At 47.0% G+C, this 21177-nt stretch overlaps 1 protein-coding gene across 10 annotated transcripts in view; it reads left to right on the top strand.

Annotated features, from left to right (window-relative positions):
* Window positions 1-21177, top strand: part of LOC115167370 (ankyrin repeat domain-containing protein 11-like) — a 138059-nt gene that overhangs the window by 69582 nt on the left and 47300 nt on the right. The window contains exon 3 of one of the 10 annotated variants that reach the window (XM_029721751.1): window positions 10383-10450. The exons of 7 other annotated variants lie outside the window; for them this stretch is intronic. In XM_029721751.1, the coding sequence (XP_029577611.1) occupies window positions 10388-10450 (63 nt within the window). In that variant the 5' untranslated portion in view covers window positions 10383-10387. Of the gene's footprint in view, window positions 1-10380; window positions 10451-19424; window positions 19589-21177 lie in introns of those variants that run through there. 2 more of the 10 variants (XM_029721745.1, XM_029721747.1) reach the window with 2 other exon arrangements.

Here is a 21177-nt window from a genome sequence, read left to right as displayed (position 1 = left end):
GATGACACATTTCAGTTGAATGCATTCAGTTGTACAACTGACTAGGTATCCCCCTTTCTCTAAGGGCTGGCTAGCAAGGTACACTAAAAGTATGCGGCCAAAAGTATGTGGACAACCCTTCAAATTAGTGGATTTGTCTATTTCAGCCTCACCCGTTGCTGACAGGTCCGTAAAATCGAGCACACCGCAATTCAATCTCCATGGACAAACATTGTCAGTAGAATGGCCTGTACTGAGGAGCTCAGTGACTTTCAAAGTGGCACCGTCATAGGATGCCAGCTTTCCAACAAGTCAGTTTGTAAAATAAGACATCTCGGAGCAATAACGGCTCATTCTAGACGATTCTGTGCTTCCAAATTTGTGGCATCAGTTTGGGGAAGGCCCTTTCCTGTTTCAGCATGACAATGCCCCAGTTCACAAAGCGAGGTCCATACATTAATGGTTTGTCGGTCGGTGTGGAGGAACTTGACTGGCCTTCAGAGCCCTGACCTCAACCCCATCAAACACCTTTGGGATTAATTGAAACGCCGACTGCGAGCCAGGCCTAATGGCCCAACATTAGTGCCCGCTCACTAATGCTCTTGTTGCTGAATGGAAGCAAGTTCCCGCAGCAATGTTCCAACATCTAGTTGGAAGCCTTCCCAGAAGAGTGGAGGCCGTTATAGCAGCAAAGAGGGGACCAACTCCATATTAATGCCCATGATTTTGGAGTGAGATGTTCGAAGACCAGGTGTCCACATACTTTTGGTCATTAAGTGTAGATAGCTAGCAAACTTAGCTACCCACATTAATACCAAAGTCAATGTCAGCATGTGAAGTAAGTAGCTAGTTGGCTGTAAAATCTCCCAAACAAACTGCACCATCAATTTAGAAGTCTGCAATCTCACTATGTTCAACCTGCAGATCGATGTTCCACGCAGAGTGGAGTCTGAGATTCGCAACGGCACCATGCAATACATTATTGACTGAAGAGGCAGACAAATAGGAGAAATGTGGTGGACACTTTATTAGGTTACACGTTTCGTGCGGGAGGAATATCACAAAAATACGATCAATGGCTCATTCAAGAGAAGACGACCTCCTGCGTTATGACATTGGCCAGTGTTGAAATCTGACATATCATTTACTTTTTTCGCGATCTTAAAGTCCTATTCCTATAACTTCCAGTGTAACGAGTGGCTTTATTGCACTGCTATGTCATACCGGCCAATTTCCTGCCTTCTTGAATGGCAAAAGCTCAGACACACAGGAAATGACCCCGGGAATCAATAAAACATCGGTCAGATGCACAAAACAATATAGCATTCAAAATGGGTGAATGTTTCATTTTTTTTTAAGTAGCTCTCTGTAGGTCCATCCATCTGTAGGTTGCTCAAACACGGGTGCATTGCCCAATTCATTGACAGCTGCGTCTTTAGCTTGCTTATATAGAGCAGGTACTACCTGTTTGCTGAAATAGGTGGGAGAGGGAAGTTATGTGGCTCGAGCACTTTAACGAGGTGCTGAATGAAACCCCTTATTCTCAACCACTGAGAATGGGCGCATGTTTACGGCTATAAACCCCCTATCGCTCTTGTAATTTCTTTGGCCCGGTCAGGATCAGCTGCAAAGGTCTGCTTGAATCCAGAGTGGGGAGACAATTGTTTCTCTGTTTTCGTCTCACTCCGCCGGTAGGAATACGGGGGGGATGGTGGTAGGAATACTGGGGTGATTTTGGCATAAATGTGTCAACATGTTTGAGGTGTTGACAGCTACATAGGTTATTCTGGTTGAGCGGTGCCAATATTATGTTCATGTTTTATCCACAACTCTCTGTCCATCGCCCTTATCTGAGGAGCCAAACTATTCCCAAACTGGAGATTTGAAATGATGGAGAATCCTCCTGGTTTATCCACTCCACTAATCAGCCATCGTATAGGAGTAGTTCCTGGCTGCGCCTCACCAAAAGACTGTTTTGAAATGCAGCGATGGAGATTTTAATTTTGATTACACAGTGCGCATAGGCTCTGGTTGTTTTTAACAGAATAGCCTGAAATGTTAAAGCCCCTATTAGGGCGAGGCACTACACTACTACAGTCATTTAATAAAGTCCTGGTTCCACCGCTGCCTGTTGCAACAGATGTAATCTAGGGGAAAGGGGGCAGAGGAGAGGGTTTCAGAGGAGACCGTGTCAGAGGTTCGTTGTAAAAGAGGGCTGTGATTGAAAGCAGACATCCTGGGCCTCAATGTGCTTGTCCTCAATTCTCACCATTCTGACTGGGATGAGAGGGGATGAGGAGACGAGCTGTCTGGTCTCCAATTTACCACCCGAAGAAGATGATTGTGGTGTTGGTAGGTTGGAACCAGCAGGTACAAGTTTGAAGCTGTCAGTGCCAGACACTCCTACCTTGATGTTGCATTTAAATACATGAGCATTCTTGTTGCTCCTCTGTTTCTTGGGTGGTCAAAGCCAGTTGTCTTTGGTTTCACAGGGAATAAGCTCGGCTCCGTCCTACTTGTGCACTGTTGTTAGTTTTACAGCTGTGTGTAAGTGTGTGCGTTCATGTGTGCGTGCGTCTACGAAGTGAGTTGGTTTTGGTGCTGGCTGTGCTCTCAGGCTGAGGCTGTGTGATCCCTCAGGTTTCTGGCAGTGATCAGACCCACCAGCTTTAGTGGTGACACAGCAGAAACCAGACACACAGAGGAGAGGAAAGCTGATTCTCCTCAGAACAGTCTACTCTCGTCACGTCTTAATGCAGTAAGACAAGCTGGAGAATCTTGACCCAGAACAACACTTATCTGTCCGGGCTTCACTCTGCACAATGCTAGGCCTTGCCAGAGTACTAGGCAATAACAACCAATGATGTATATAAATCCTGGGTGACTGACATTAGGGGCACTGTATTGAAGCCACAGCACAGCCATCTTGGTACTCCTCCACCTTCGTAAAAAATAATTAGCAAGCTGTATAAATGCATTTAATGTCTACATTTGTTTTTGACACGTTTACTCTATTAGATACCCTTATGCATACTTTTAAATTATATTTTTTGGGAGTACTGATGTTAGTGTCCCCATTACTACTACCAAAAAAAATACTTAAATACATGTCGTTTTGTCTTTGAAACATTTAATTGAAATACCGTAGAATTCCATTAATTCCTATGGAGGACTGCTGCTACTGGAGAGTGCCAATATGGCCGACTGGTGGCTTCAAAGCATCTCCACGGCCAATACATAGAAACAGCAATCCAGGGTTTATACACGTCATTGATAACAACCCATGTGTTTGGTTTGTATTTGTTAAACGCTCTGTTTGTAGGCCCATCAATATTGTAGTGTGTATCACTGCAGCTCCTGCTGAGTTTGTTAGGCCTCCCCTCCTGGCTGATCAATGCCCTGTTTCTGTTGCTTCCTCCTCCACCTCTTCTCTTTTTTTTTTTAATTAGCTCTGTCGGGAAATGCTGAACAATTAGGCCTCTGCTTGGGCTGTACGGGGATGAGCACACGAACTAGCCTGTTTTGTCTTTTGCTGAGCAATTCCTCCCTCACCGTAGGGTGTTTTCTCTGAGCTAACCTGCTACCACTCTTAAAGGGATACTTAGGGATTTTGGCCACGAGGCCCTTTATCTACTACAAAAGAGTCAGATAAACTTGTGGATACCTTTTTTATGTCTCTACGAGCACTTTGAAGGAAGTTGCCAACTAGCGCTAGGGCAATTTGCTTATTTGCGTGAGCGCAACGACTGGAAGTCTATGGGTGTCTTTTAGCATATCAGTAGATCGTAATGACTGGACGTCTGTGTTTCTGCTAGCATGCTAGTCGATACCCTTAGACTTCCAGTCATTGCGCTAATGCTAGTTAGCATTGGTCTAACGTCTAATTTCCTTCATACTGGACACAGACATGAAAAGTGGTATCCATGACTTAATCCAACTCTGGGGAAGTAGATGCAGTGCCTTATTGCCAAAATCCCAAAAGTATCCTTTTAAGACCCTTGGGTTTAGTTATCGTTTCAGCATAACACAAACCCAGGCTTTGTTCTTGTGGTTTTGTTTCTTTGTATAAAGATATTTTCCTACATGACAACTTAGAAAAGCTATTCATTCTCAACATATTGCTGCATAGAATGTTGTTGGCTATTCAAATATCAGACAGAAACGTCTCCTGCTGTTGTGATTGGATGAGAGCTGTATAATTGATTTCAGTAAAGCAGGCCCACCATTGGAGGAAGATAATTCCACCATTAGCTAGCTGTGTGCAGGACGCTAGATGTGTTGAATGCTGGCCCGAGTCTGGGTTTTTGTCCAATCTTGTCAATTTGAGTTTGAGCCAGGGAAAGGTCTCTCTCCCCCCTCCCCCTCCCTCTCTCCCTAAACAGACTGACCCAGCTCGGCCTCATGCAGTGTGTGAAAACAGCGACATTGTATTGGAAAGGCTGGGGGGAAGGGGAGGTGATTAGGAAACCAGATCCAGGGCTGGGCTTCAAAGGGAACTGAATACTTCTGCAGAGCCTATTGATTAAAAATGAAATGCTGTTGCCCTCATGTGCTCCAGAGGCAGGTCAATAGGCTTATACTAGGAAAGGTTCTATATATATATATGTGCCTATAGATCCAAGGCGGTGAGCAGATTAATCTACGTTTCTTTCAATTAATGGTGCTATGCTCTCAAGTATAAGAGTGGATTATTGTGAATGCAGCCAGGGAAGCCTTTTTAAGAATGTGTTGTCTGTAAGAGGAGAGCGTGCAGACCCTGACTGAAGTGTTTTTTGTGTGTCTGTGCGTGTTTACGTGACTCTGTGATGCATTGTGGGGAATGTGTTTGGCTCCGGTGCCTGTCCATCTTTTGAATCGATCAAGTGCTGTGTCTGAGAGTGGGGAAAGTACTAGAGATTTGGGCAGGGGTGCAGTCAGGAAGGTCCAGTAATAATGGCTGAATCAAAGATGACTTCCTCTCCCTTGTTGTTCCCTCTCCAACTAACTTCCCTGTCCTCCCCTCAAGCTCTCTGGCCTCTTCTGTTGGAGAAAGAGAATCGCTCCATTCTCGCTCCCTAATGTCATCTCAATACTCTATCTTGCAATGTTATTGAAGTTCTGTTGCTCTCTCTCTCTCCCTCTGTTCCCTCTCTCCTCTTCGTTCATAGCCCCTTCTCCCCTCTCTCGCTCCTCTTGTTTTTCCTCCTCCCCTATGAAGGTGCGTGCAGAATGGAGCCAAGTAAATACTTTTATATGCGGAAGCACAACCTTCTCTTCCACACACTGCCTATGTAGGTCACCATGACAAATTTTTCTACGTTTCACATGCCCACGGATTTTTGCACTCCACAGATTCTCACATTCAGAAGGCAAGGAAGAGAGAAAATGAATGTGGTTTGGATTGGGTTAGAGCACCATTATTTAATTTGAATAATTTTGACCAAGTAAACTCAGCAAAAAAAGAAACCACCTCTCGCTGTCAACTGTTTATTTTCAGCAAACTTAACATGTGTAAATATTTGTATAAACATAAGATTCAACAACTGAGACATAAACTGAATAAGTTCCACAGACATGTGACTAACAGAAATGGAATAATGTGTCCCTGAACAAAGGAGGAGGAGGGGGGGAGTCAAAATCAAGGACAACAAGCTCAGTCTTATGATGCTGTGACAGACCATGACGGACCCTCCCTCCAAATTGATCCCGCTCCAGAGTACAGGCCTCGGTGTAACGCTCATTCCTTCGACGATAAACGCGAATCCGACCATCACCCCCGGTGAGACACAACCGTGACTCATCAGTGAAGAGCACTTTATGCCACTCCTGTCTTGTCCAGCGACGGTGGGTTTGTGCCCATAGGCGACGTTGTTGCCGGTGATGTCTGGTGAGGACCTGACTTACAACAAGCCTACAAGCCCTCAGTCCAGCCTCTCTCAGCCTATTGCGGACAGTCTGAGCACTGATGGAGGTATTGTGCGTTCCTGGTGTAACTCGGGCAGTTATTTCCATCCTGTACCTGTCCCGCAGGTGTGATGTTCAGATGTACCGGTCCTGTGCAGGTGTTGCTACACGTGGTCTGCCACTGCGAGGACGATCAGCTGTCCGTCCTGTCTCCCTGTAGTGCTGTCTTAGGCGTCTCACAGTACGGACATTGCAATTTATTGCCCTGGCCACATCTGCAGTCCTCATGCCTCCTTGCAGCATGCCTAACACGGAACCCAAACCGGCTGCGCGTGTGCGCCATCGTGCATAAATTGATTTTGTCCCCCCACACCAAACGCGATCACGACACGCAGGTTAAAACATCAAAACAAACTCTGAACCAATTACATTCATTTGGGGACAGTTCTAAAAGCATTAAGCCTTTATGGTAATTTAGCTAGCTAGCTTGCACTTGTTAGCTAATTTGTCCTATTTAGCTAGCTTGCTGTTGCTAGCTAATTTGTCCTGGGATATAAACATTGATTATTATTGTTATTTTACCTGAAATGCACAAGGCCCTCTACTCCGACAATTAATCCACACACAAAACGGTCAACCGAATCGTTTCTAGTCATCTCTCCTCCTTCTAGGCCTTTTCTTCTCTTGACTTAATATTGCAATTGGCAACTTTCATAAATTAGGTGTATTACCGCCACTGACCTTGTTTGTCTTTCAATCACCCACGTGGGTATAACCGATGAGGAGATGGCACGTGGATACATGCTTCTATAAACCAATGAGGAGATGGGAGAGGCAGGACTTGCAGCACGATCTGTGTCAGAAATAGAACTGACTTCTATTTTAGCCCTTGGCAACGCAGACGCTCGTCGGCGTGCGCAAGCAGTGTGGGTGCAATAATTGAATAATATAGATTTCTCCATTTATTTTGCAATGCTCGCGCACGCGTGCGGTGTAGTCGGCCTGTAAGGCACGTTCACGCAGATGAGCAGGGACCCTGGGCATCTTTCTTCTGGTGTTTTTCAGAGTCAGTAGAAAGGCCTCTTTAGTGTCCTAAGTTTTCATAACTGTGACCTTAATTGCCTACCGTCTGTAAGCTGTTAGTGTCTTAACGACCGTTCCATAGGTGCATGATCATTAATTGTTTATGGTTCATTGAACACACATGGGAAACAATGTTTAAACCCTTTACAATGAAGATCTGTGAAGTTCTTTGAATTTTTATGAATTATCTTTGAATGACAGGGTCCTGAAAAGGGGATGTTAATTTTTTTGCTGAGGTTGTCTCTGATTTGTGAGCTATTTGTCATGATTGATTTGTGTTCTCATTTTGGAAGCATGCTACATGGTGTTGTCATGCAGTGTTGTTTTTGTGTGAAATTTGCCAGGCCAGTTCCCATGGGAAGTTCTATGGTGATGTTGTCCCGGAGTTTCATGTTCACCTGGCCTTTCAATGTACTAGAACTAAAATCAAGGAATGCCAAGCAGAGGGAACATGTCATGTTTAAACACAACCCTTCTCCTCTACACAGCCTGCAGACTTCACTCTGACCTAATTGCTAAAATCCACTAGCAACCAACCAGAAAGCGTAGGCTACATATCCTGTTTTCGAAATGTAGGAATCTTCTCCACTGGGTGTTGTATTGTTGATTGCTTAAAATCACACGGGAGCAGAATAGCTTGTTACTTAGTTTGTGCTGGTCTGATGTACTGTAACTTCCTGCCAATTTTGTCAGCTAGATCTCCAAGAATCAGAGTGTGAAACACTGGTCATTAGCTGTGTGTTTACTTATGCACTCTGGTAAAGTGAGTGACTGGCTGACCTATTGTAGGACAGTTTTTCTGTGTGTTTGTCTCCCCAGCTCTCCTGATGGGATTTGGGCTGTGTAGGGCAGGGGCTGTATGGCACGGCACGGTACAGTGAGTTGGGGTTTGCTCTGATCTAAGCTGACTGCGTCTGTGACAGACTTTGAGCTGAGACGCTGGCCTACCCGAGAGAGCTCTGGCCCACTCTCTGCCTCTGCTCTCACCTTATCTGGTCGACACTAACAGACTTATGTGCTTTTAAATTCATTACATTTTGCCCTAATTCGTTTAGCAGGCTGGAGTGCGGAGTTTATGCCTATGTGAAGTGGAAAAAGTGTGCAGACATATCTTGCACTTTCCGTGATTGTCTCATACATTAGAAACACTAAGAATTGGTCCTGTGTTACCTTTTGGCAGAGGAGAGGCAGAGGTTAGTTATTGAAGGGAGCACAGCACAGCTGTTTCATTCTGGAGGGAGAACCATGCCTACAGTAGGTCGTAGCTCTTATGCCTCCAGCTAACTCACATGGGGTTCGCATTAACTTAGAATTCTGCGTTTGTCACGCAGGGGGGAAAAAAACACTTAACTATTTTGCTGGGTTTTATAAACGCAGATCTGAAATGCTTATTGTAATTTCTCCTCGGCTTCGTTCACATTTAGCCCCTAAATCATGATGTAAATGGACTAATTTAGTGTGCTTCAGTTGCACTTCTCCACGCTGATAAATATTTACTATTGTGTTGATAAATCTGATTCCTGCATTCACGAACGGGCATTCCGTCAACGCTCTGACTGAAGTACTTTTCTCTGGTGTGGTTTTTCTCCTGTAGCAAATTATGCACGATTAACATATGGAAATATAGGTGGTGACATTCTTTCTATGATGAGAATGAAATCTGATGGCCATGCATCATTTTAGCAAAAAATCCCTTTCTTGTCTATTCTAATTTCCTTTTGTGGCTGCTAGCCAAATAGTGTTGCACTTCTGTTGTCATCGGATTTCTGCTTTATGTTTTGCATGAATTTATTTTGTGTGGAGAAAAAACCCATAGTTTCACGTCCTTGATCAATCTATTGAAGCAATTGAACACTGTTGACTTTCAATATAAAATGCAGGTGTAATGGTTTCAAATGCAGATTTTGATGGTCTTCATTTCGATAACGCATATTTCTAAAAGCTAATGCAAACCCTGACTCCAGGAAACGACCCATCGTGCGTTCTCCTTGTCTAATGGGAAACTACTTTCTTCTAATGGGAATCGCATTACATAACTGTAATCAGTTATTACTTCTAAACAAAATACGTTTTTGGGTGTATTCTAGTTGTTTGGTTTACTGTTTGAACAATTGCTGATGTAACCGATGTGAAATGGCTAGCTAGTTAGCGGGGTGTGCGCTATTTCAATCGGTGACGTCACTCGTTCTGAGACCTTGAAGTAGTTGTTCCCCTTGTTCTGCAAGGGCTGCAGCTTTTGTGGTGCGATAGGTAACGATGCTTCAAGGGTGGCTGTTGTCTATGTGCAGAGGGTCCCTGGTTTGAGCCCAGGTAGGGGCGAGCAACACTCAATCTTGCATCTCCGTAGAGCTTGTAGTAATCTTAAGTGTTTTGGCTGTAAACTCAAGCTAATAGCCGTAGTGGATGTGCTCTGCTCTTAAAGTTGCCATCTTACTGATAAAATGACATTTTTAAAATGGGGCCATTATGCCAAATTCAGATTGAGCCTCCATGCAACTTTCCCCAATCTTTTTTAACCTTTTGGCTGCTGCGGCCCGGCAGATGAGATTGATATCCGCTTTAAGCCCCTCTTCATATTTGTCTGGGACTGTTTATAAAGGCAGCCCTATTTAAGTTACACACAGGGTGGAAAAAAGGTGTGTAATTGCTTTTTTTCTATTTGTTTCCATTTCTGTTTTCCTGGAAGTCTTCACTGTGAACAAGGGATTGGTTCCAGTGTGGGAAGGCAATTCTTCTCCTGTTCTCCACACATGGCCCCCAGTATCTGCATATGAATATGGCCTTCTGCTCAGACTGAGTGGAGCCCCAGCCCTTTCCCTATGCCCCCCCACTCACAGCACAGGGGCCCCCGCTCCCCACATGCTGTTATGCAATCGTGTGTGCGTGTTACGACACTGAAGAGGGAAGACCTGGAAAGATGTGTGTCAGGGGAACACTAAACAGGAGTCTTGTGGTGGAGGATGGAAGGCTGGCTGGATGCAGACGCCTGTCACAGGCGTTTAGAAATGACGCAGAGGCCTTGAAGAACAGCTAGATGCCCTGGCCTACTTTTCGGAGCCGTTAGCGTGCGCACATGTGTCCTTTTGTGTTCCCCTTTCTGTGTCTTCTTCTTTTATGTCAGTGTGAGCGTGCCTCTTGATGTGAGGAGCACACTGAGGATTTTGATGAGTCACTCAACCACACTCTCTAAAAACATCCCGTCGTTACGTCCTTATTTGGGCTGAGATGTATTACACTACCTTTCACAGTGTTGGCCAAGTCCATTTAGGAGCAACGCTGTACTGGAACATAAGAGAGACATGCAAAGGGAGAGCGTCAGGAAACCACTAGGGAGGTGGGAGGTTGGGGGAAAATGGGAGCTTTGTGGAGGGAACATGAGTGGCCGGGTATGCAGTCTGCACATTCTCATGCGTGTATCATCTTTCCCTTCTCCCCAGTCTCAATGCACCCCTTGTCCTGTGAGCGCCCAGGCTGTCGTGGATCCCGTGCCCCTGCTGTTCAACTGGTAAGATCCGGGGCCGCCCTCCTCGGCTCTGTTTTCCACCCAGCCCAAACAAAAAACAATTACCACCACCACTGACACTAGCTAACGCACCCAATCTGTTGCCCACATGTCTATCCGTCTCAGCCCAGACCAGCCTACCTGATGTTCTCTCCCTTTCTTCCCACGTCCCCCTCTCTCTCCCTGGCCTGGCTTATCTGATAGAGCTGTATTATATCAGCAGCTCTTTCGCTCTGTACTCCACATGTCTGCTGGCCCAGTCACATGCTGCAGGCTGCCAGGCGGCCTGACAAGACCAGCGGAGGCCTAATCTCTGTGCTATCAAGAGGTGTCTGTATCACGAGCAGTGGTGTATCATTACAGCCCTACCAGGCCTGGTCTCTGGCTGGGTAATTAGGACTCTGGGCCGGTGTGGTGCAACTCCTGGTACGCCAAAACCCTCAACGGCACGTTTTTCATTTTTCTCGCCACTCTGTCATTCTCTCCCTCTCTTCGCTGATTGGCTGATTGCCTTCCTGCTCGTGGCGATAAAATGTTTGCAGCTTGTCAAATTTTTCCATGAGTGAGTGGGGTGTTAGCAGTGGGCCATCAACAGGAAATTCCAGGCTGAAAGAGGGAAGGAGAGAGGGAGCACGGCAGGAGAGGGAGAGCTTATAGCTTCAGGAGAGTGCAGAGCACGGAGGCCTGCCTGTCTCTTGCCTCTCTTTCTGCTGTGTAAAGCTTTCAGACATACAAGAGAGCGGCTGGATGTTTGCGACACGGGTAGAGTGTGAGAGAGAGCTGATGTAGCTCCCTGGGTTAGGTAGGGACGATGTGAGGCTCAGGCTGATGAGAAGTGCCTGTGTTGCAGTAGAGCTGCCAAGTGTTAGGGGAAAGCTTTAATTGTCTAAATTGCATACATCTGGTTGGAGTTGGTGTCTGGAAGTGTCTTGCAGCTTTGATTACAGACAGAGTGGTGATGCCCTGTGAAAAAGGGAAGAACTATCCCCTCAGGCCTGTGCCTCTGTCCAGGACTGCAGAGCTGGAACACACACACACACATATACACACACACATATACACACGCACGCAGAGAGAGATTTACACTCTCGCTCAATCACACAGACACAATTACACAGGGAAAGGGTGTTGTGGCTCTGGTGTTCATGTCTTTTCCCTCCATTAATGTGATGAGTCAGGCTGGTGTTTTGACTCACTTTATATTTGAGGTCATGGGGTTAAAAGCTTGGCCAACACAGGCCATAGCGAATCAAATCTAACTTTATTTGCCACATGCGCCGATTCAACAAGTGTAGACTTTACCGTGAAATGCTTACTTACAAGCCCTTAATCAACAGTGCAGTTCAAGCAGAACATTTTTACCAAGTAGACTAAAATAAAAAAGTACTAATAAAATGTAATACAATAACAAGGCTATAGCAGGGTGTGTAAAAGTGCAAGCTACAGAATCCATGTGAATGAGGAAGTGTGTTTAACACTAGAAAAGCCGACAACGTGGACAACTCATTTACATGTTTAATTACTCTGCCGTTTTTTTATAGTCCCCCCCCCGTCCTTGACTTTCCTTAAATAAGTCTATATAACAAAACACTGTCGTTGTTAGAATCTTAATATCACAAACAGTAATTTGTGTTATGTAGTTTTAAGAGGACATATCACCCCCCCCCCCCAATTCACCGCAGGCCAGCCAGCCAGCCAGCCTGCCTGCCTGCGCAGATGGCAAATCAAAACTATACCTAAACTTTATTGAAACTCATTTCACAGATATTAAGAGTTAGCCTAACGACAAGATTAAATTGGCAATAGTCTGATAGCTGACAATACTATGAATTGTGAAATTGTATGACGAGATAAGCGCAGCTTGAAATGTCCAAAAGACACATCATTGGCTGGAACGGGGTGTCCCTCGAGGCCTTTCTGGTGTTAAGTACGTCACATGGTTTCTGCTGGACAGGTCATTCATCTGTATTCTTGACATGGAAAAGAGGAGAGCGGAATAAGTTGCGACGAGATCCACAATGCACTGGTTTGAGCCAAATTGTCTGTCGCCCCCCTTTTTACCCTCATCAACCCCCTCCCTGAGTCTGAGGGGTCATGGCCTCCCCACTCCCCCAATGAGGCTCCAGAACAGAGTGGCCATTGTGACAGAGAAGCCTGTCCAGCCATTGAGCTGAAACCCAATAGGGGCCAAACACTGCTGCTCCCTGCCTGGGCTAAATCAGGCCTGGGCTAAATAGCCAGGGCTCTTTGTCCTGCCTGGGGCCAGGAGCAGCCGCAAGCCTCAAATACAGACACTATGGGAAGGGGGAACACAAGCCACAGCTATACAAGTGTTTTTCCACTACAGTCAACCGAGGCACACATTGAAGGAAAGCACATTTCTTGGCCCAGAGTGCAAGAGAACAGTTTATTTGATGTATGGTTGTCAAAGGAAAACATTGGTCTGGATTTGTGAAGTCATTGTTGACGCTAACCCCTCCACATGTGGTGACTGTGGACAGACTGCCGTGTTCAGCTGACCAGCTCCGCCGGGGCGGTCTTGTGACTCAGATCTTTTGTTTTACACAGAGGGCTCCGCTCATAGCTGGAGTGAGTGTGTCCCAAAGACCCTGATATCCTGCTGAAGCCGCCCACACAGCCCTGGTTCACTGGCTTGAGCACACGGGAGCCATTTTAGCCCAGCCAGCCCCCCCTGTAGGGAACCATACAGCAGAGCTGTGCCCTGTTGGCATTGCACTGACGTAAACAGTGACCAGAAGAACGTTACGCCGCCTTACTGAATGCAAATAGATCCTGTGAGAAATGATGTATCACTGTGTCAGTCTTCCCCCTCGTTCTACCTCTGTAATACTAGGGCCAGACACTCTCTCACTGGGTACAGATGTATAGTATTCCACATAGTACATTCTGCAGGAGCCACAATAATGGAGGAGGCCTGGGTTAAAGTGGTGAACGGGTTGGCTTTATGTTAACACTTGCATTAAAGGCCTGTATTAAAATCAGTGAGGAACTCTGCTCGGAGTCTCTTAAAAGCACTCAGACCCAATACTGGCTGCTGGGAGCGAGGATGAGTCATTACTTTTCCCAATTTACTGATATTTACTCCAGGAACGTTGTGCCAGCCGGCCTCAAGGCCTGCTCTACTCTGCAGTCACTGTGGGGGAGGGAGCACCAGGGCAAATGGTGCTAGTCTGGTTCAGTGCTGCCCCAGGGAATGACACTGCCAAGCTGCTCTTCGAGATGTCCATGATTCTGTTCAATGTGAGTCTGTTGCCATTGTGTCTCCACTGCCTAGCGCAGGCTAAAACCCTGCTGTGTGCGGTGCAGCTCTCTTTGCTAGCTAGGTATCTCTCCAAGCTTAGCTGTTTTTCTGAGAAGGAAGAGGTGATGTTGACTGGAAGGTAGCGGGGCTTCCTTTCCTCCCCCCACCACCTCCCAATTCCATCTGCTCCCTTGAACAAGGCCTGTGTGTGTGTGTGTGTGTGTGTGTGTGTGTGTGTGTGTGTGTGTGTGTGTGTGTGTGTGTGTGTGTGTGTGTGTGTGTGTGTGTGTGTGTGTGTGTGTGTGTGTGTGTGTGTGTGTGTGTGTGTGTGTGTGTGTGTGCCGCTCCAGCGCTGCTAATGGAGAGGGCTTCCCAGAATGCACTGTAGCGTGAGGCTGTGCTCTGAATTCAGAGTGGCTGCTGCTCTCACACCGTCTAGTAGTCCACTATGAGGGGGAAGGAAGACTTTCATTCCATCTTTCCTTCAGCCTTGTGAAATCATGTGAGCTTTTAGCTAGTAGGCCTATTTCTCAATCACTCTCCTCTCTCTCATTTTTCTCTCTCTTGCTCTCTCTCTCTCTGCCTGTGCGTCCACATACTTATTATTTAAACGGGATACACCCTCTGTCTCTTAATCAAGTGTTTTACTCGTTCTTCTCCCCTTACACATGTGTAGAGTTTGTTTACTGCCCAGTGACACACACATGGGCAGCCAGTCACAGCTCAGTGATGCTTCAGCTTGCCTTGGCTTCACTGAGGAGGGAAGAATATCCCTTTCATACCAAAACATTTTCCCACCAACTTTACCATACCGCCAACTATTTTTCGCATTTTCTTTATATCTGAAAGGTATTTCCGGTATCAAAGCCGAAACTTTTTTTTCCACCAAACGACCACGTAATACAAGGCCGTCATTGAAAATAAGAATTTGTTCTTAACTGACTTGCCTAATTAAATAAAAGATAATCATATTTCTGTCGGATGAATTTGCATTCACGAGCTTCCTGTCACTCCGGTTATCATGACAACGATCACAACAGGGTCCACGTTTAATGTCTCTCGCTCCTTCCTGGCATCAGCAATGGCGATATGAAAGGTGAATGGTGACAAGAATGTGGTAAACATTTGGCGGTTTGAATGGGAACCCTATAAACATTGCCCAATTCTTTTTTTCAGGCAATGTACCGCAAGTCCTATGTGAATTGGGTATAACAGACCTGCATTAGAATCCACTGCAGACAGCAGAGAGAAACCCTCCATACTAATATATTCACATCCCCTGTGACTAGCCATGCAGGTAGCCTAGTCATTGGAAACTGCCATATTTGTTGACCGCTGTCATTGGTTCAGTGGAAGGGTTCTTGGATGGCACGAGTCCAAACCACTAATTGGTGCGGGTCTACTTGTCTAATGAGAGTATTGATTGTTCCATTGTGTGGCTCAGATCTGGCTGGCTGTGGACGCAGTGTGTCTGAGGGAGGGGGCAGCCCAGTATATGTGGGGCTCAGTGGTGGCCAATGGTAATTTAGTAGCAATGAGAATACATGTATGGGAGGACAACATTGCAGAGAGGATAGAAAGGGGAAACCAGGGAGTGACTGAACGACAGAGCTTGAGGTGGAATGTATTCAGAAGGAAAGAGCATATTTAGTAGAGCCAGCTTACTCCAGGTCATCTGTGGCTGTAATTGCTTGTGTGCTTGGTGGGGAACATGTTCCAAAGTTATACAGTGATCCCCAGGGGCGTGGGCGCTGGGAAATAACTTCTGAGCCCGTTAGAGTGTGACGTTCACCTTGGCCAAGCTTTCAGTGTTTTCCAGCCCATTGGTTCCCTTAGTCCAGCCACACACACACACGATGTATCCCTGGCTGTACCCTTTTTAGCCAGCCACCTCCCAGTGGGCAGTTGGGGGTGCGTAGCAGCACCCCAGGCCCCGCCCCAGCTCTCAGACTGCCATGCTGTGCTGTTAGAGGCCTTTCATCTGGCTTATAGATATATAATTCATCTGGGATCTGAGGGAGCGACTCCTCTCATGCCACTGCTACTGCTGAACCAGGACAAATTAGAATTCTGTTTGGTCCCCCGGAACGCTCCCAATCAACTTCCCCACAGAGCAAGAGAGGGTGTGTGTGTGTGTGTGTGTGTGTGTGTGTGTGTGTGTGTGTGTCAGGCCAGGATTCCTGTGAATCTGCTCCCCAGCCAGAGAGGCTCCATGTGGAATGAGGTGGTATTATGGCAGTGTTTTCTCTGCTGTTCTGCCTGCCTGGTGCGCTGAGGGTTTTTTCCACTGTGAGGGATCAGGTTTCCACTCCTCATGGTTGTTTATGCTGTTGTCTCAGGCAGCCCTGCCAACTGTCCCCTGTCAGCCTGCCTGTGGTCTGGGCTCTGGGGCCTCGGCCTGTCTTGGCGCCCGAGCCTGCTCTTAGGAGCCCCAGAAACACACACACAGACACTCCCAGTAAGATCTAGGCTACTGACCCACGAGGATCTAACCTAGTAGTGGCATTTACAACACTAGTATGGCTGAGAGGCCTGAGAAACCTCTCCAGCCATGTTCTCTCTGGTAAACCTGCCAGCCCCATGCTTCACATCCCATCAGTAATCTACTGAGTGTCTTTCACACATGACTCCGTAATCCCGTTACGTCGGGAAAGGTTTTGACAGCTTTTTCATCCTGTCACGACAAGATGGGTGCAGGCAGCGCTTGATGACGAATTGTTTTGATGATGTTTTCATACTCATGTTGGTAAAGGTCACATCCCATCTCCCTGTGTTCCTCCCCCGTGCTTTGTTCATTATCCTGCTCCGCTCCACAGTTATTTTTACCGCCTCCCATAATCCTTAATTAATGGAGCCCTAGTCACAGCGCCTCACATTTATCTCTTACACACACACACACACACACACACACACACACACACACACACACACACACACACACACACACACACACACACACACTGATTATACACACATACACACTGGTAGGCAGTGACGTTCCTGCTGAATATTATCTGTGAGAAACCATGCTAGCTATTTCTTCTTTCTCTCTCCTTTCATTTGATTCATCTGTAGCACAGTAAATGGGGAAACACCTGAGCAGAACTTTCATGAGTTTGGATACTTGGGTCCTTTCAGTGCACAGAAACCATGTTGATACTACCCTGGTGTTCCTTAACGCTAGCGTTTTGATTAGAGATGGTAATATAATTTCAAAGGCGGAAATGTGTAAGTCCCCATAGCGTGTGTTCATTTCAGTTCAGGAGTAGGGAATTGAAAGACGGCCAAATGTCCAGTGTTAGGTCGTAAGGGGTATGTTTAATGGGGGCGGGGGTCGTTCTGCCGTTCCCCCGCCTTTCTTTGGCTGCAGTCTCATCCTGACAAGATTTGGCTTGGAAGGAGCTGCAGCCCTCACCTCTACCAGTGCCACGTGGCTGGCCACAGCACTCTGACTCCAATTGTTATCAGTCTGCATGTCACGGCTATTCTCACTGTTTCCTAGAAGGACCACGCCGACGCCGCAGTTATTGTGTGTGCCGGTGCCACGTGATCATCAGCCAACCAACGCCTAGCGTATAAACATAGCAGCGTGAGGGAGAACAACACACAGCTCCCTCCACAGATGTGGGTGTGTCACGCACTAACAGGTTGTTTATGTCTCCTAGCTTTGTCTCCTAGCTGTGCCGGTCACAGCGCATTGTAAAGGGCAGTGTTTCGGCAATTTATAAACGGAACAGCGCTTGGTTTCTGACTGCTCTACATTCTGCAGCCTGGCCTAGACATGCAATGACGTGCTGCTCTTTGCCCTCCATAGGTGCGTGTTTGATCTACGTACACACACGTAAACCTACATTGGTCACGTATGTGTGTATGCTCTCCTCCCCCACTGAGGCACGGCAGGTCTTCAGGCCCTCCCCCTCTCAGGGCTGTGAGTTCCAGGCTCAGGCTTCAGATCATTAGTTGTGGAGTGCGTTGGTGTGAGTGAGGGGGATGGGGGTTGAGTGAGGTGCGGAGGCTTGTTACTGTGTGTATTAGCCTACATGCGTGTGAAGGAGCTTGTGAGAAGCTGCTCAAAGCTAATCCCGTCGCGGCCCTCCAGATCGGCCGTTGAGCTCTGAGGAACTGCTGTGGTTACCCCCAGCTGCCTTCTACATTCAGAGGAAGTAGAGCGAGATGGCCCAGTCTTGTTTGTCATCGTTGGGATCCACTGATGTTCATTTCTAGATCTTTGAGAAGCAGGTTCGGTGCGAATGCACTTCGGTGGGATGATGGCCCCTAGTGAGTTACTGTAATGACACTAAACAGGTCCCATGGACGTAAGTAAATACTACAGCACTGCCATTGTAGCAGTGAGCTAGGCTTTGTTTTGCTGGGATCCTCATCTAGCATGGCATTATCTAGCTCGCTGCCATGGCAATAGCACCGGCCTCCTAGCCGCTGATAGGCCCAATGTAAATGCACTTCTGATTTGATGGACTCCCTGTTACACGCTCCATTGATCTGTATGAATATGCATTATGAAATGGCCTTTTTTATATGGCCAATGCGTGTGCAGTACTAGGTGGAAATCCAATAACCATTCAGAGCATCCTACTAGTGATGCCAGAGCTATCGTAGAGAAAAGCAGATTTACTATCCATTATGGAGATGGCCTGCTGGGCTGCAGGTATGAAGCTAGCTGGGTGCTTTGTGTGCATGGTTTTAAGCGTGTGTGTGTGTGTGTGTGGTGTGTATGCATAATGCTTAGGCAGAGTAGTCGACTGGCCCATTTTCCGAATTTGTTTGCGATTCGGCATGCACGTTCCTCCCGAATTCATGATTTAAAGCTCCAGCCTAGCCTCGATGTTTTATGTTAGTGTAAGTTAGAGGGTGAAATCTACCAGGCATATGTAGAGACCGTGTGACTTTTAGAGTAACGTGTGTTGCCCTCGCCTTACTGTAGTTGTTCTTTAAATCCGTCTGTCTCCGCCCAATCCCTGCTCTACTACCCTAGTTCCCCTCTTTCGGATCAGGGGCCTCCCCTCATCACTGGTAGAGCCCTTAATTAGCTGAAGTGCCTCTAAATCCGTTAACTTCATTTAAAAGGAGTCAATCAAGGTAAATAAGCGTGTGCAATTGCCACCAATCCCAGTACCCTGTATGTTGATAACAGGATGGTGACATTTCAGTGTGCAGTATAGCTGGTAACCATACCATGCCCATCCTGCTCCTAGATACAAGCTACTCAATAATAATCAGCCAGCTATCTCTTCATTGAATCAAAATAAACTAGGTAGCTTCTTGGCTAGCATTGGTTGCTCGGGAAAACTACACAGTCTCCTTACTGCTCTTCATTGATGTTTTATCTTTCCTTCCAGAGGCTAGGTAGGACTGGGCAGCATGACGACTGTGACACCTCGAGCATCTCTCGAGCCCCGGACGTGTCGCTGTGGATGTCTGTGTATCCATGGTGTTTAATGTGGAATATCCTCATCTCTGTAAGATTAGGGTGGAGAGACTGCACAGGGAAAATAGTCTTACTCTTTCAGAAGGTGAAGGGCAGAAATGGATCCTCATCACTGGCTAGGCTTAGTATGCAGAGGCATACATTACCATGGTTACGCCAGCGCTGTTGGCTTTCTCTCCACCACCCCCCCCTCACACGCTCTCTCTTTCTGTCAGCTCATTCGGTACATGTGCCCTGTCCCCGCGTTGCTAGGCAACAAGCCCAGTGTGTAGTAGTATTATTATTATTATTGTGGCTATGTCAGGCGCTCTGCCTTTCTCTCATTTCTGTTTGTCCAGGAGATGGTAGGATCAGATGCTGAGCTTTGGATGGGAGAAGAGAAAGGAGGATGAGGAAAGGAAGGATGCGTGGAGGGGGAGGAGCACTAAGATGAGTGAGTCAGCGACAAAGAGATGAAGCCTTATGATATGAGGGTAGAAAATATACAAGGTTTTTTTCCCTGATGCATGGCAGAATATATGGCACAACCTCACTTTGCTGAGGTCACTGGCCGAGAAAGACTAGATGATTTACCAGAGAGACGCATTCAAGCAGCAGCACAGAGCTGTATTGGTCAGAGTGCTCTCTCCACAGTGGAGAGAGAGGTGTAGGGGAATGCTGTCACGCTCCGAATATGAGATGAAGTTATTGGATTCCAGCCCCCTGCTCTCAGACCAGAGACTGCTGGGTGGACAGGTGGCGCTGTCCAGTCTGGATGGAGGTCCTGTCCTGTCTGTCTGGCCTATGGTCTCTCAGGTGAGAGAGATGTGACAGAGCCCCCTCCATCCCATCTCCACCCCCCAGGCCACTCCGTTCACCATAATGCATCCCTACTCGGCTTGTTTGTCTTTCCCCCTCCCTACAAAGGACTCTAATGAAATGAATTTGTGCGGGTCAGGGGCTGCACTGCCAATCTGGGTCCTGGTTGCCTGGATACTGGAGTGGGCCAGGCTGGCTCTATTTGCACACTAAACAGGGCTAGCTGCTGCACCCCTCTCCTATATGAAATGTAAATAGACTGTACAGCTGCCGGGATGGTACACACAGCAGGAAGGGCCTCACTGCTCCTGCTCTCCCCTCATTGGGTAGCTCTCAATAACTCCTGTGATCTAGCAAACCATGATTATGACAATGATGAATGATTGACAGTGCTGGGGGTGATTGACCATACACTATAACCATAACAGACATTACAGCACTAGAAATGGAATGCCAGAGACTGTGCAGTTGTTTCCGTATCTAGTAGAGAGGCATGGAGAGAATAATATGGCAAGTCTCCCAAAATACACCCGCCATGCCGAATGACTATTTGCAGCTGCTGGGTCTGTGGCAGTTTAGCTTTATACGTTTTTAGAATGAGAGCAGCTGCTGTAGTGGAAAATGCAGTGGTGTGGACCTGATGACAGGCCTGAGTTAGGAGCGGGGGGAGGGCTACCGATCTGCTTTTCATCTTCGCAGTAGCAGCAGGGGCTTTCAGAATACCCCTCATTGGCGCTGCGTGCGTGCATGCGTGCGTGTGTGTGTGGAAGAACAACGACATTCCGCAGTGAGGTGAAGCGTTGGCCTCTGTCTGACCGCAGAGGGAGTGGCTCGATAGAGGGAGACATGAAGAGAAGCGGAGAGAGAGAGTGATATGACGCAGAGGGAATGTGTCTTAGTCCTGGCTGTAGCCTCTCCACCACCTCTCCACCACCCTAGGCAGAAACAGAGATTGCTTATTTCTACCACCTTTCCCATTTCTCTGATGCCTGCAATTGTGTTTTTTTTTTTTTTTGGCGTCCAATTCTTACTCAGTCACATGGTATGGCGTGCCAGAAGGAGTGGCGTCATCCAAACCGTATCAAAGCGCAGCATTTATTTCACTCCATTTCCATCCTGTGTGCGCGTGTTGTCTTTGTTTGTTTGTGTGTGCGCCTCACTGAGCTATTATCCAGTCTGGCAGACCCACAGACTTCCCCCCTCCGCCCTGTCTTCTCCTTGGGG

This window comes from Salmo trutta, chromosome 29 (genome assembly GCF_901001165.1).
Source record: "Salmo trutta chromosome 29, fSalTru1.1, whole genome shotgun sequence".
In the NCBI taxonomy this organism is placed as follows: Eukaryota; Metazoa; Chordata; class Actinopteri; order Salmoniformes; family Salmonidae; genus Salmo; species Salmo trutta.
The sequence above is the reverse complement of the archived record's forward strand: the minus strand, read 5'-3'. Positions and strand labels throughout refer to the sequence as shown.